The sequence below is a fragment of the Alternaria alternata genome (genome assembly GCF_001642055.1).
Source record: "Alternaria alternata strain SRC1lrK2f unplaced genomic scaffold CC77scaffold_8, whole genome shotgun sequence".
In the NCBI taxonomy this organism is placed as follows: Eukaryota; Fungi; Ascomycota; class Dothideomycetes; order Pleosporales; family Pleosporaceae; genus Alternaria; species Alternaria alternata.
Genome location: NW_017306197.1, coordinates 701,112 through 715,681, shown reverse-complemented (window position 1 = coordinate 715,681; position 14,570 = coordinate 701,112). Strand labels below are relative to the sequence as shown.

The 14,570-nt window shown below is 53.0% G+C and overlaps 6 protein-coding genes across 6 annotated transcripts; 2 read left to right on the top strand and 4 right to left on the bottom strand.

Moving 5' to 3' along the window:
- Nucleotides 1–201: 201 nt before the first annotated feature.
- CC77DRAFT_1019584 (transcription initiation factor IIF) lies at nt 202–1,589 on the bottom strand. Its single transcript, XM_018524862.1, has one exon. The coding sequence runs from the start codon at nt 1,401–1,403 to the stop codon at nt 366–368; it is 1,038 nt and encodes a 345-aa protein (XP_018387096.1). The 5' UTR covers nt 1,404–1,589; the 3' UTR covers nt 202–365.
- Nucleotides 1,590–1,703: 114 nt separating this feature from the next.
- CC77DRAFT_1019583 (hypothetical protein) lies at nt 1,704–3,552 on the top strand. The gene has a single exon (XM_018524861.1). The coding sequence runs from the start codon at nt 1,878–1,880 to the stop codon at nt 3,129–3,131; it is 1,254 nt and encodes a 417-aa protein (XP_018387095.1). The 5' UTR covers nt 1,704–1,877; the 3' UTR covers nt 3,132–3,552.
- Nucleotides 3,183–4,198, bottom strand: CC77DRAFT_1019582 (hypothetical protein). Its single transcript, XM_018524860.1, has one exon. It carries the CDS (start codon nt 4,128–4,130, stop codon nt 3,384–3,386), a length of 747 nt encoding a protein of 248 aa, XP_018387094.1. The 5' UTR covers nt 4,131–4,198; the 3' UTR covers nt 3,183–3,383.
- A 119-nt stretch (nt 4,199–4,317) lies between these two features.
- On the top strand, nt 4,318–5,561 carry CC77DRAFT_1019581 (TGF-beta-inducible nuclear protein 1). Its single transcript, XM_018524859.1, has 3 exons — nt 4,318–4,375; nt 4,466–5,020; nt 5,072–5,561. The coding sequence occupies exons 1-3, from the start codon at nt 4,338–4,340 to the stop codon at nt 5,262–5,264; spliced, it is 786 nt and encodes a 261-aa protein (XP_018387093.1). The 5' UTR covers nt 4,318–4,337; the 3' UTR covers nt 5,265–5,561.
- A 169-nt stretch (nt 5,562–5,730) lies between these two features.
- On the bottom strand, nt 5,731–8,151 carry CC77DRAFT_832883 (hypothetical protein). The gene is made up of 2 exons (XM_018533330.1): nt 7,087–8,151; nt 5,731–6,975 (listed from the first exon to the last, which is right to left on the bottom strand). Exons 1-2 carry the CDS (start codon nt 7,795–7,797, stop codon nt 5,740–5,742), a joined length of 1,947 nt encoding a protein of 648 aa, XP_018387092.1. The 5' UTR covers nt 7,798–8,151; the 3' UTR covers nt 5,731–5,739.
- Nucleotides 8,152–8,964: 813 nt separating this feature from the next.
- CC77DRAFT_987140 (hypothetical protein) lies at nt 8,965–13,287 on the bottom strand. The gene is made up of 4 exons (XM_018536233.1): nt 10,244–13,287; nt 9,706–10,196; nt 9,325–9,654; nt 8,965–9,270 (listed from the first exon to the last, which is right to left on the bottom strand). Exons 1-4 carry the CDS (start codon nt 12,976–12,978, stop codon nt 9,179–9,181), a joined length of 3,648 nt encoding a protein of 1,215 aa, XP_018387091.1. The 5' UTR covers nt 12,979–13,287; the 3' UTR covers nt 8,965–9,178.
- Between the last annotated feature and the right edge of the window lie 1,283 nt (nt 13,288–14,570).

Genomic DNA, 14,570 nt, shown 5'->3' with positions numbered 1-14,570 from the left:
GGATAGGCCCACTTAGGTCATCGACAGACAGCCGCCGAGGTAGCGTCATTCCTAAGATGGTTAGTGTTTAATTGATTCTCGACCTATAACTGAAATTGCGACCTAATTGCTTACTCTGTTACTTTTCTAATCCAGTTGTGGCATGCATCACTGTGTATAGCTCAAGGGCACAATTTCAGTAGCAGGTACCGTTCGTGAAAAAAAGCTTCTTCGTATCTGGATAGATGCTGTATACGGATGAACAGTTACTTGGACAATTTACCCTAAAGGTATCCCCAGTGTATTATTTTAACAGGTTAACAGAACGCAAAATGATGTACACTTCTGCCGGGTATCTAAATCACACAGCAACGTTCTGTGGTCTTCTAAACTACGTCCTCCATTTCATCCTCTCCCTCGGTATCTCCATCACCCGGGCCCTCAGGTGCAGCTGCCTCTGCTTGTTTACTAGTGTCTCGCTGGTTGTCGAATACAGCCTGGCGTTTCCAGTTGCTTGCAAACGGCCCAGATTTGACGAGGAGCGCAATGTCGCTAAGAACTTCCTTGAGGTACTGCTCCGGCTGCTTGGTCCGTTGCTTGATGGCTTTCATAGGCCAGTACTGGTACTCGTCGAACAACTGGTGAAGTACATCGATAAGGTCGGAACGAGCCATACGAGCAGCCTTGTTCTGTTGCGATTTCGCCTTGGTCGTAGGCTTGATGAAGTTCTTGAAGCGGTTGTTGAGTGTAATGGAGTTGTTGACGTCTGAGACTTCGGTGTCTTTTGTGATGATGGTGGTTGTGTGGGAGCCTTGAATGGCTTGCTTGATGCGCGCGGCACTGAAGTCCTTGAATTCCTTGGTCTCGAGAGGGTTCGCGTTGTACTGCCGTGTCGCGTGACCGACGAGCGCAGTCTGCTTGGGAATTGCCTTCTTGTATTTGCTTCGTTTCTGAACACGCGCATTCGGATCTTGTACACCACCAAAGCTTCCCTGTTGGCCTCTGCCATAGCCGTAGCCTTGTTGTCCCTTGAATCCCGGCAGATCCTTCTCTGTAAACACGTATGTGTTGCCTAGCTGAACATCGGAGGCGGCTGCAGGGTCCAACTGGAAGGCCGAGGGAAGGTTGGACTTTGCACGCCAACGGTCATTGAGGAAGACGCGCATAGGCTTGTCCTTGTCGATGCCGCTCGTTGTCGCGAAAGCGCACACCTCTCCGATCTGAATCTGGTCGTTGTCGTTGCCGTCGGCAATGTCTTCCCACTTGGAGACTGCCTCGTAGAGCCAGTCTGGAATGCGCGTGAGCCAGACGTCTTGCTGTGGGTTGTCCTTGTTGATGGACATCTCGCCCGTATCCTCGTAGAAGTCATCGTCCATGAAGCCGACGCCAGGCTCTTCCTTGACCTCTGGCTTAATGCCGTTCATGATTGCGGATGCGACGAAGTTGCGTTACGGCAGGAGTGCGAGGTATCCACGTTGTGGTCGGTGCAGCGTGTGCGTGATAGCTGGTGGTGATAGTAATAGAAGCTCGAGCGTGTGCTCTACAAAGAATGTGCCAGTGGTAGCGAGGTGGCTCAGCGAGCGTGAACCTTGGTTGCGATGATGAAAGACATCGGATCGTCTCAGGCAGGCGCATTGTACCTCCCGACGCGCTTCCGCACTAGCGTGCCAAGCCTCCTATCGATAATGCAGCTCTGGTGAGGTCGCGTTTGCCCCACGTCTGTTGCCTATACCCGTCAACAACCAACGAGCAGGACCGGCTTTCTCCCTCTTGTAGCTCCAGAATCCGACGTTGTCTTTGGCAATTCTAATCCTTTTCTTACTTAGGATCTCGAAATCAATTAAACTGAACTTAGAGGGTTTTCTTCACGATCCAGCTTACCTCAAGCATCCCCCATCATGGCTTCCCCAGCTGTCACCTCCGCTTTACAGCAGATCGAGGCAACGTCGGCCAACGAAAAGCCCTCTCAGTATACCGCCCTCCTCCAACAGATAGTCGAAACATCGAACAATGTTGCCGCCGATCTGAACGCATACGCACAAACTCTCCTTGACGACTCTCTTGGCATAGTAGTCCTCCGACCACTTCTTGCTGCTTTCGTGGACGCTTACCGGACGGTCAAAGATCCAGATGCAAAGATTGATGTTGGAGAGAAAGTTATCACACTCCTACAATCCAAGGGCGCGGGTCAGTACGAGGAACAAGATACACAAATCAAGCATGCTCTGGCAGACGCGTTCGAGCAGAACGACGATTTCAGGCGGTCTGCGCAGACACTTGCAACCATAAACCTCGAGTCGACACAAAAGTCAGTTTCTGCGGATGATAAGGCGAAAGTTTGGATTCGAATAGTCCGGTGTTACTTGGAGGAAGATGATCCGACAAGCGCATTCACACACTTGAACAAGATCAAGAACATCATATTCAACGTGCAGGACAAGGCAACCAAGGTCATGTTTCAGTTGAGTCAAGCCCGAATCCTTGACTCGCAACGATCCTTCCTCGATGCCGCGCAGGGATACTACACCTTGAGCAACGAGCCCCTAGTCGACACTGAGGAGCGGGACGGCTTTCTCGGAAGAGCTATCATCTGTACGGTCCTCGCTCCTGCCGGTCCACAGCGAGGCAAGATGTTGGCCAAGCTGTACAAAGACGACCGAGCTAGTTCTGCTGAAGACTACGCCATCCTCGAGAAGATCTTCTTGAATCGTCTCCTTACACCCGCTGAGATCAAGGCCTTTTCCGCTAAGCTCGATCCTCACCACCTTGCCCGAGGCGCCGACGGCCTGACTGTGCTTGACAAGGCCATTCTCGAACACAACTTGCTCGGCGCATCGAAGCTCTACAACAACATTGGATTTGATCAATTGGGCGAGCTATTGGGTATAGATGCGGAGAAGGCAGAAGACTATGCGGCGAAGATGCTGGAGCAAGGACGACTTGCCGGATACATTGACCAAATCGACCGATACGTCTTCTTTGAGGGCGAGGCCAGTGGCGAACGCAAGACTGGACATGCAGAGCGCGTTGTAGGCAAGGAGCTACGGAAGTGGGATGCCAATGTCACTGGTCTGGCAGAGGAGGTGGAGAAAGTCACTTCGATGATCCAGAACCAATATCCTGACTTCTATGCGTCGCAGGTGGTGCACTAGCATGGAATTAGTGCATCCAGCAGCGGATCGACGAGGAGCAGATAGTGCATAAACGGCGTCAAGGGATCGCATATACCCAGTGTACACTTAGACATGATGAATACGAGCATAAGAGCCTAAGACGTCGTTCTGATTCCAAACAGATTGCGTCGGTCTGACAACTCTGCGGCCAGCGTGCTCATGGTATCGACACATATATGATACATTCGAAAGACTCATGACAAGACATTGCTGATTCCCACAATGCCACAGCTATTGTACACTCTTCTTCTCCTCTTGCCCCAATGCCGCCTCGTACTCCTCCAAACTCTTAACCTCCAAATCACTGATCTTCAAGACGGTGAAATGCAGTTTGCTCTTTACGTGTTTGGTGTGTCTTTGCCTCCTCTTGGTCTTCTCCTCTATTCTCAATGGTTCGCTCTCCACACCCACAACCCGCGCCCTGCACGTGAATAACCGCTCATCTAGGTAGTACACCTTCTTTCCATGGTCTGCGTTTCCCTTGACAGGCTCCGGCGCTTTTAATGTGTAGTCTCGCGATCCAATGTGTGTAGCGCGGTTCAAGCGCAGAATGTCGCCGGGGCGTACATGTGGCATTTGGAAGGGGAGGCGAAGTGTGTCGCCGCGAGTCAGAAGATATGGACGGCCATGGAGATGTGCGGTTATGTAGTGTGCTGGCTGGGTCTGTAGGAGAGGGAGGAGCTTGCGGATGGAGGGTGTGAGGGTTTGCGAGAGGATGTCTGAGCGGGCGTGTGGTGAGGCTTTGACATCGTTTGAGGAAGCGGGCGTAGGGGCATCGCTGAGGAGAGGCTGTGGTGTTTGAGCGCGCTCTTTGGCTTCGTCTGATATGCGGTGGCCGGATTGGATGAGCGGTTCGGGGGTATTTGATGTGTCGAGGTTGTGCGATACGGTTGTTATTCCTGCGCGGCGGATGGTCGGTTGGACTATCGCCCTGGACTCGAGGAACGCATGGCGTGCGGAGCGAGCGAATAGAGCCATTACTGGGGTTGGTGGGACGCAATGGCTTGGGGGCTGCTGCAAACAGTATCTCTGGTGATGCGGCGGAGGTCCGATGTTGAAGAATCCAGCCCGCATCGCGCTAGTGGGGGCTAGTGCCGAACTTTTTGGAGGCGGAAGGCGCTGCTGTAAGAGACTCCACTCTACCACCACTACCCTTACCATCTAGCACACGCAGAGGTAGTCGCCATGCCTCAGAACGAGTACATCGAGCGCTTTACGAAGCAGTATGTCTACACCCATCATGGATCCTGCACCCCACCACCAGCGCCTCGCGCCTCAGTGCCAAGAACACTCCACTAACTCTGTCGCAACAGGCACGGAAAGCGCTTCGATCACGATGAGCGCCAACGCAAGAAGATCGCTCGTGAAGGACACAATGCATCCAAGAAGGCGCAAAACTTCCGTGGTCTGAGGGCCAAGTTGTACGCCGAGAAGCGCAGGAAGGAGAAGATTCAGATGAAGCAGAAGATCCGCGCACACGAGGAGCGCAACGTCAAATCCAACGAAGCACCCGAGCCAGCTACCGACGCGCTCCCCGCATACCTGCTGGACCGCAGCAACGAGAAGAATGCCAAGGCTCTCTCTTCCGCCATCAAGCAGAAGCGTAATGAAAAGGCAGCCCGGTTCTCGGTTCCCCTGCCCAAGGTCAAGGGTATTTCCGAGGAGGAAATGTTCTCGGTTGTCAAGACGGGAAAGAAGACGAAGAAGAAGAGCTGGAAGCGTATGATCACCAAGCCTACCTTCGTCGGTCCTGGCTTCACGCGTAGACCCGTCAAGTACGAGCGCTTCATCAGGCCTATGGGATTGCGTTACAAGAAGGCCAACGTGACACATCCTGAACTGAACGTTACGGTCCAGTTGCCCATCATGTATGTGTCTTCACGCAGTAACGACAGACGAGCATAGCTAACATTTCACAGCTCCGTAAAGAAGAACCCTCAGCAACCCATGTACACGCAGCTGGGTGTTCTAACCAAGGGTACCATCATCGAAGTAAACGTCTCGGAACTTGGTCTCGTAACTGCTGGAGGAAAGGTCGTCTGGGGTCGCTATGCACAAATCACCAACAACCCCGAGAACGACGGTTGCTTGAACGCCGTTCTCCTCGTCTAAGCTTCTGGAAAAAATTGCATTTGACGGCGTTAATTGGTCATCTGAATATTCCATTCCGAAGGCGTTGCGGCGATTACGAGCATGAGATTGGGATTTGCTAGGCAGGAAAGAAGGGCGGCTAGCCGATGATGCAACTGTGCCTTTTATGTTGGACAGATATGGAATGTAACCAAAAAGAATAATGATACCACATCGACCAACATGCCATGAGTTCCCATCATTCCTGCTTATAGAGTATCACGGTGCACCAAAGGAAAAAAGAGTCCGTTGCAACATGAATCAGATAGTCATGCAGAACACTAGTAATCTATACTTGCTAAACACCATTCCCATATGCCCGCCCAATCCGTGGTATCTTCCATTCCCAGCCCATGCCATGCCATCTCTGCAAAACAAAACAAAACAAAACAAAACGCCAGCCAAAACTCGGCCATTACCTCCCATAGAGCAAGTTTAGACATCTACAGTATTCCCGTCACACAACGACACCGCTCAGATCAACATGTCGCCTCTGTCTCTGCACATCGCCAGCCAAAACTCGGCCGTCAGCATCCAGCGCACCATCTCCCACCCAATCTGTGACAATATCTTCCTGATGCTCGTCATCGAAACTGCCCCGCCTGCCCGTCTTATCCGCCCAACCCGTACGTTCGAGTTCGATGATACCGCCAAACCGTCTCTCTCCGTTAGCGATAAACAGAGACTGTCCGTCAGGCGTAAACGAGACACCACCCGCAGGGCCAAAGAAGTCGAAGACCTGTTTTGACTCCCATGTCTGCGCATTAATAATATTGATAAAGTCGTCTGCTTCAGCTGCAACGAGAACACGGGGTCCAGAGCCAATGGGTGAGAAATGCAGAGACCGTGGGACACTCAGTTCGCTCTTCATGACGGCCAAGGGCTTCTCCCAGTACCGCGCGTCCCAGACGACAACGGTGGAATCCTGGGCGGCGGTTGCGACGTGGATGCCGTCGTCTGCCCAGGCACAGGCGAAAGCGTCGTCGGTGTGGGAATTTAATGTTTCGAATGCTTGGCCTGTTTCTGCGTTTGTGATGAGCGTTTCTTGGAAGTCGCCAACTACGACACGCATGCGGCCGTTTGGACTCATTGCTGAGCAGTTGACTGCTGCTGGGTATTGGAATGAGTGAATGAGCGTGTTGGTTCCGCAGTCTAGGACGCGGAGGTGGTGGTCGTTGGAACATAGGACGGCTTGGGGGGTGTAAGTCCGCCGTGAGGAGAACAGATGCATGTGGTTGACTATCCGCGACTTTGTGTCTGTTGCAAAGTCCGAGGTGCGACCAAAGGTATAGGCCGAGCCTTGGGTGGAAGCAAGGTTTGCGATGGCGTACTCGCCTTCAAAAGCGCCGGCGATAAGTACATCGCCGTGTGATGCGATGGTGGTTATTGACGCATCAGGAGCTAGATGTTTGCTGAGATCTGCGACAACATCTTCGGGCACACCTTCAGCGTCTGTGTGGAGTACTTGGTGACCTTTGGCATAATAGACATCGTTGCGAGATGTAGCTGTCACTATGTTTCGCAACTGGAAGTGAGGTACGAAGGCACGGGGCTTGGTGTTGATCCTTCGAAACTGGAAGAAGCTGTCTGTGTTAGGTGTTGAATGTATATACTTCCGAACTGCTTTGACGCTATGCAGCACTCTTTGACGCTCGTGCTGCGATCGCGCCTTACGAACCGCTGCACGTGTAGTCTATCAAAGTGTTAGCTTAAAGATTTCTTGCTTCTTGCATATGTATATGCAGGAAATTGCTAGACGCTGTCTCGCAGCTGCCAATGTAGACATCAGAATGTGAGAACGTACATTGCGTTTCGTCCAGTCGATGCCCTGGTAGTCATATTCGTCGCCCTTCAGGTCGTCTCGACTAATAAAATCCGGAACCTGCACGAGGTCCAGACCAGGAACGACGGGCTTGAAATGTCCAAAGAAACGATGGAAGTAAGAAGTGATGGGACAAAAAGCTGCCCTATCCTGGATGCTCAGATGCGGCTCATTGAGCGTGGGTGGCGGCTCGAGCAATGGATCAGCACCATATGGCAGGTGTATTGTTTGGGCCCCTATAGCCATTGGCGCGGCGATGTATGTGGTGGATGTGTGCAGGTGGTGAGGGATGCTGGATGTTTGATCAAACATGTCGATAGCGTTGTATGTAATATATGACGGGTGAATTGGGCCAAACATGTCTTCAATCGTGCCTCCTTCATCCAGCGATGGGTCTTCATCGTCGATATCTCCCTCTCCTGCTCCATGTGACCCAGGCATGGTTTCCATAAAGTGCTGGTAGTCTTCTAGCGATATCCCCCCGCCATCGTCATCGTCGTCCTCCACCTCGTCATCGTCGTCGCCGTCGTCATCGGCTGGTCTGCCGTCAGAGAGAGTCGCAAGAGTTACAGCAGCAGCCAATGCGCTGGGCGAGTGCGGCCAGTCTCCATGGTCCGGATGCGATTGCGACGGCGGCGTTGTGAGATGCGGTGTCGTCGAGTGTGGCGCGGACCAGTTGTGCATGCTGGCCATCGACGCCCGCTATCCGCCTGATAACCAGTGCAGCGGGGCCGCCGAGGCAGGGTTTTGTTGTTTGTGCGTATGCGACGAGACGGTCGACTGATGTAGTTGTAGAGAGGCGTTGCGGCGCAAGGTATAGGCTTGTCTGGCGTGGGGGGGAAAGGTGACTAGGCCAAAGCATAGGCTCGGCGCAGCGAGACAGGCAGAATACAGCAAATATGTAGCGGCTGACGGACTAGTACCGTCGCGTCGCAAGCTGACTAGGTCGCCTCTCTGCACTCGATCTGTCTGTTAACTACCCGAGGCGCTGCATGCGAAGGAAGACACGTCCTGGCTAAATGTGGGGTCGCTCCTGCCAGAGCCCTAGATGGGCATTGGCTGCGGGAGAGTTGGGCTGGGCTGCAGGGCAAGCAGGTCAGCTCCCGTGATGATTATGGATATGGCTATGTGCGTCAAACGGCTCCTAGAACATACACTTCCGTCAGATATATACGCCGTCTGTGAAGCCCGCCGAATATTCGTATCCCACCCTCCGCGGGCCCTCTAGTTTAGACTGAACACGGGGGGATCGGACAGCCACCCACCCCCAAGCCTAACTAGCGACTCCACCATCTAAGAGATCTCCAGACATTAGATCTGTGTATTCACGCTGCTCATCTCCACGCTGTCACCAGGCGCTCAGGGTTAAGCGGCCATGGCGTGCCCGCGGACAGTCACACAACTCACATGGCACTGCCAACACGACAACCTTCTGGAGCCAAGACCCGACAACGAGAATGCAGTGGCCACTCAACGTCAGACATCCAGGCCCACACCTGCTCTTGTCAGGCCCCTTTTGGGACACAGGCAGCACACCAGCTTCGCTAAGCTCATCGTCTGGGGCCAAAAGGTGACGCGCTGAGCGCTGGCCCATAGTTGCACGGCGAATTGGTGGAACAAATCAAACGTCTTTCCCCACCGCGCCTCCCCAGACTGTGGCTCAAATGCCGTTTTTGTCTCTCCTAGCCGTCCCGCCTCTGGACAACGGTGCTGGCACTCCACGACAGTAAGCCACTGATCGCTCCGGGGAAATGCCGTCGATTCAGGGCCCATCTTACGCAGACGCTGGAAGCACAAGACACATCTTGAGACTGTAAAACGATACAGGAACAGTGATGCGAGATCATTCACCTCAGTACTGTTTGATCATGACATGCCGAGTCTCGCGAGAGCTGACAGCATGCGGTAAGGATGTATTACTAGAGCGAGATGCCTATGTGACCCCGACAGTGAAGTAGAAATTCTACAAACTCATAATAATGACAGAAATGGCCTGCTAAAACGGACATCGTAGCAATGCAGCAAATCATGTAGTACAGATGCAGTCCTTCCTACACAACGCCACGATGCGAAACTAATTATCATAATACTGGTCGTAACCCTGTTGTTGTTGGTGCTGTGGCCATCCACCAGCCGATGTCGCCGCTGGTGTCTTGAGTCTCCGTTCTGTTGGTGCCCAACGTTAGTGACAGCATTATCGCGAGAAGTTGTGTTCCTTACCTGCTTCAAAATCATGCCACCTGCGCATTGTGATTTTGCTACTGTCGAATTCTCCTTCATACTCCAAGCCTGCCTTTTTCGTCTTTTCGCCTGCCGTCTTTCGAGTATCTCCCCAGCTGAAGTCGTCAAACTTCCAGAACGCATATGTCGGAAGTATAAAGTTCCAAACAGGCAATGACAGCAGATAGACGAACATCCAAGCGACGTAAGACCACCGATGGGCTGTTACGATGATGAGAATGGCGGGTAGACCAAGGATGAGCGCTAAAAGGATGAGGGGTATGACGGGAGCTTCTGTGTGGAGAACAGCGGCTTTGATAGCGATGGCGACTAGACATGGTCAGCAAAGCCGAAGCTTCATAGTGGAGTACGGAGGCTTACTTAGGTAGAATGTGAAAGCAATGGCGGCTGGGAGAACCAGGGTTCCGATCAACTCGATGAACACAACGAACTGCATGCTGAAGCAGAAGGTGCCACACAGATCTCGCACTAGCACAAGCTCCATCAGGTTGTGGACCGTACTATTAATCCATCGTCTGCGCTGTGACAGCAGAACTTTGAACTCGTCCGGTACAACGGTTTTGCAAACGGCTTGCGGGACGAAAACCTGTTTTCGCTTGGGGAACGTCTTGAGCATCAGCGTCGACAGGTATCGATCCTCACCCAGTAGTAGCAGATTCTTCTTGTGCAGCGTATCAACCACGTTCTCGGAGTAATGCTCAACAACATCCGGATTAGCCAGGATCGGCACCCAGTAGTTCTGACCACCCTTGGGAGCCTTGATGCGGTACATGCAGAAACAACCCGGCAAGCAAGTAACACCACCAAAGACTGATTCGAATGACTTGGCCAAGTGATGGGAGATGAAGTATCTATCACAATTAGTGGCGCGATTGTAAAACATGGCGACAGCACTTACTCAAACACCTGGATCATGGAGACCCACGAATCCCGCTTATTGGCAATCTTTGTTTCGCCGCAGAGCCCCATGATATCTGGATCCTTTACCATGGCTGAGACCATGTGCGTCAAGCTGTCAGGGAAAACCTTTGTGTCGGCGTCGACCATGAGTACTATCTCGTAGAAATCGGGCGAAATGCCAGTGATCTTCCAGATACCGTTGAACATTTCGAATTCAAGCTCCGTCATACGCTCGTCAAACATGACCTTTTGCAGGAACGACATGAGGATGATCTGACTGTCTCGCTTTCCACGATTGCCGGGCTTCGATTTTTTGGCCTCATCGGGTGTACCACACTTCACGACTAGCAACACGGGAACACGTTGTTGCTTCTCGACAGGAATGCGGGTCGTCTCGCCGTAGTCGTAGAATCCTGAGTAGATCTTGGCCATGTTGTGTCGTTTTGAACCACTAGCGACTGCGACGTATGAATGCGCTTGGACCTCGTGGGGCAATACCGCGTGATCCTTCATCATACCAAGACAGACCTCTGGCGTTGTCAAATCTTCTCCATGACCCTTGATCATACCGTCGCAAATAATGAGGATCAACTTGTGGCTGTTGGGGTAGTCTGTGGTAGCGATGGAGTCGAGTGTAGTTCGCAGTCCGTCGGGACCTTCAGAGTACGCGGTGACAAGACAGATGGTGTGCGCCAAGGGGTATCCAAAAGGCTGCCATTCTGGTGGAGGCTGAGGTACAACAGCTTCGTGTGTGAAACCTGCGGGTCCGGAGCCTTCGACACTTGAGTAGCGGTTGGTGTCGGTCTGCCCAGAAAGAAGTAGACTAGACCGAGACTCTTGTGCTGAGAACTGCGCATTGTGCTTTCCGTCCAAGGGCATGGTGCCTTGACTGGCATTTAGTTGCTTGTACATACCACTGTTCGATCCCAGGATGCGAGATGTCGTGCTCTGGCTCGTCATAGTCGTCGGTGGGGCACGGGTCTTTGCGTTCTTGTCAACCGCGTAAGGGCTGGTAAACCTCGAAGTCTGTGGCAGGAAAGTACTGCCACGCTTGTTGCTGCGGTCAGAGCCGAAAGATGGATCCATGAGTTTTGGTGGCGGGCGATAGATATCGTCACTCCACTCTTCGATCTGCTGCTTTCGCAGCTTGGAGTCCGCGGGAGAAATGGATGTGTTGGTAGCAGCAAACTTTTTGCAGATAAACCACTGGAAGAGAAGGGCGAGGACGAACTTGGCCATGACAACAGCCAAGATGAAGACGAGCGACACATAGAGGACGACCTTGGAAGCAATGCAGCCAATGCTTTCCGTATCGATGGAGCCGACTTTGATGGTTTCGGTAAAGCAACGAGCTACCTGCTTCTCATAGCTGGATGAGTACGCACGGGTAACGTCTACGCCACGAACAGAGGGATTCTGACGAATCTCATCGAACAGAGGTGGAATATTAACCTGGGTCCGGTTGAACCAGTCGAGCAAGTTCAGGTCCAAGACATCACCGCCCCATACCATGAGGTTCCTAGAACTGTTGCGAATGTCGTCCCAGGTAAAGTACACGTCGCCGGCGTTTCGCAGACCGTAGAAGGCTCTACGAGCGTTGTCCGAGGTATGACACTGGTAACCGTTGTACTCCAAGAAGGTCGTATTGGGCTTGGTCGATCCGTCTTGGTTGAACAGACGGCACGGGAAGTACCAGCCCAGATCGCCATTACCACTCGTGGGAATGCCAGAGTTTTCCTTTTCAGTGATGAGTCCTTTGCAAGCTCCATTGACATTCTGGAACAAGAAGCTAGCGTCTTTACCGCCGTTCTTCTCTGGAAGATCGAAGAGAACGTTTGCGTCTTGGGGGATGCCGCGAGCGCGAGGGTGCTTAGACTGAGCGAGATCGTAGGCTTTGCCGTGAATGATCAGGTATCCACCTCCGACTTCGTTTGTCCTAAGGCGAGCATTGCCGCCAGATGGGCACACAGTCTCCGTAAAACCGAATGTGAGGTATCCAACGAACGTGCAGATGAGTAAAATGATGCTGACTAGTCCGACCTTCTCTCTCCATGCTCGCTGCTGCGCCTTCTGCGGTTTTCCAAAGCACTTCAAGATGGCATTCGGACACCAGAAAGTAACGATAGCGCAGTAGACATTCCACAGACTAGGTGGTCGTAGCTTGTCCTGCTCCTTCTGACGCTGCTTCTCACGTGCTTCCATTGTCTTGCTCGTCAGCTTGCGTTGTATCCGTGGCTCCCCGTCGTCCATCGGAGCTTGCTTGTCGTTGTACCCTCCGCCGGAGGCATTTCGCATATGCGGGGGCTTGATGTCAGTGCTGTCTGAGCTGACAGTCTCTGCCTCGAGGTGGTCTTCTAGAATAGGGTCGTTACCCGTCGTCGATGGGTGGACGTCCATGCGCTGGGCATGTTTGCGGTAGTGATAGTTCGGATGGCTCGGGTCCATTCGCTGGCGTTCAGGTCGGATAAGACTGCGCTTCCTGTTCAACTCGGGCTCGGATGGTTTCGGTTGGCCTCTCATTATGGGATCGCGCTCCATAGGCACGGGGGTGCCGGGCGAGGGAAGCGCGCGCGAGTAGGCCTGGGTGCCGCTCTTGCTATTGGAGCGGTCGTGCGACCGTGTGTTCTCCAGATCCGAAGTCCTCCTTCTGCGGTGGTGCGAGTCTCGGTGCGCATGTCGCCGCTCGCCCCGTCGAGGCGGCGACGACTCCTCGGGTCGCTGCGGTAGAGACATGTACGTGAGGTTGTGACCTCAGCTGTTGTTACACAGTGGGGCTGTTGCGCGGAGCTCGTTTCGGCCCGGGAAGAATGTGTATAGCGGTTCTATGGGGATGGCGATCGCATATAAGATAGAGTGCGGGCTTGGGGTAGTCGTTAGAGTCGTTGTAAATGGCGGTGGATCGTGGTTTCCTTTTTTGCAACGAGTGGTGGCCGTGTGCAGCAGGAGCGAGTGCGCTGCAGCAAAAAACCAAAGGGTGTAGTGAAAGACGGTCCTAACGAGCGACGAGGAAAACCGACGAGACCCCGGGCGACACAATAGGTGTTGCTAGAGCGATGGCATATGGGGGCGAAGCTGGCAAGGGGTGGATGCTATTTTGGGGATTCTGTTCCGCCACTAGCACCAGGCCTATCGCTAGAGCGTACATAAACACGGGATGATTTTCCACCCTCGCGATCAATGACAATCGCCATTGACAGCTTCGTCTTCCAGTACGCTTCTCTGTTGTAATTCTCCGTCGTACTGCATCTAGCTGCCTCTCCCTTCACATGTCGCTGTCACACCTCAGTACCCCTTGCCTGCGAACGATCCATGGATGCTACATGGCGGAACCCCTGCATGCACCAAATCCTGCAGCCAAACGGTTACCGAGCCCTAGATCGCCATAGTATCAACCTCCCTATCGACTAACCTCACTTCTCCTTTTCTACCTTCTGGACAGTGTCTCAACACATCTTTCACACCAATGTATAAAGGAGGCATGCGCCGAGTTGGCTTCTTAGTCCATCTTCACTATTGGCGCCGAGAGCGGTGGGCGGTACACACTCCCGCATACATTAACACGGCGCGCCTGTCATGAGTTGCCTAAAATCATCAAAGATTGTGCCCCATCCTTCTTCAATATATACGAGTGGACCTGCGCTGAGCTTTGGCAGCGAATTTCCGCCTGACGCCTCGTGCTTTGCAGCAAGCTGACTGACAGCTTTGAACGCGTGGAGTCAGGGTCTCTTCACACAGCTCCACATCATTCCATGTCTCCATCCTAAGCCCTGCAGAGCGGTAGCTCCACTCGCGCGAATTGGCAGAGACGGTTAATTACCTAGCTGGCATTTGTCACATGTATAGAATTCGATAGCCGCGGAAACTTCGGTGGGGTGGAGATGGCTTGGACAAGTGATTCTTTGTCCGCATCGAGGTACAATGAAGCCTCAACGCGTCTGCTCGACCACCTGTGATTAATAACGTTTGGAGCATGACAGGATAGTGTCTCCATCGTGAATGACGCCACCTTCCTGATGCTCACTGCGTACGTGTCTCAAGCAGCGCCCAGCCCAAGCCCAGTAGTCAAATACCGATGCACATCCGCGCCCATGCAGAACTTCCTCCGCATTTGCCAATATTTCCCCCGTGAGCCGCCATCGATTCTCTGCGCCCCTTCGGATCTTACCGAATAGATCGATAGTGCTCGTGTTTCATGCTGGTCACACACACACCATCTCGCTTCCTCAGCAAGCCGGCCTCTGCCGCCCAGCCCACTCAATCCACTCAGTCCACTATTCGCCATTCTATACGAGAGTCGGCATCGAGTGGGGTTTCAAAAAGCGTCT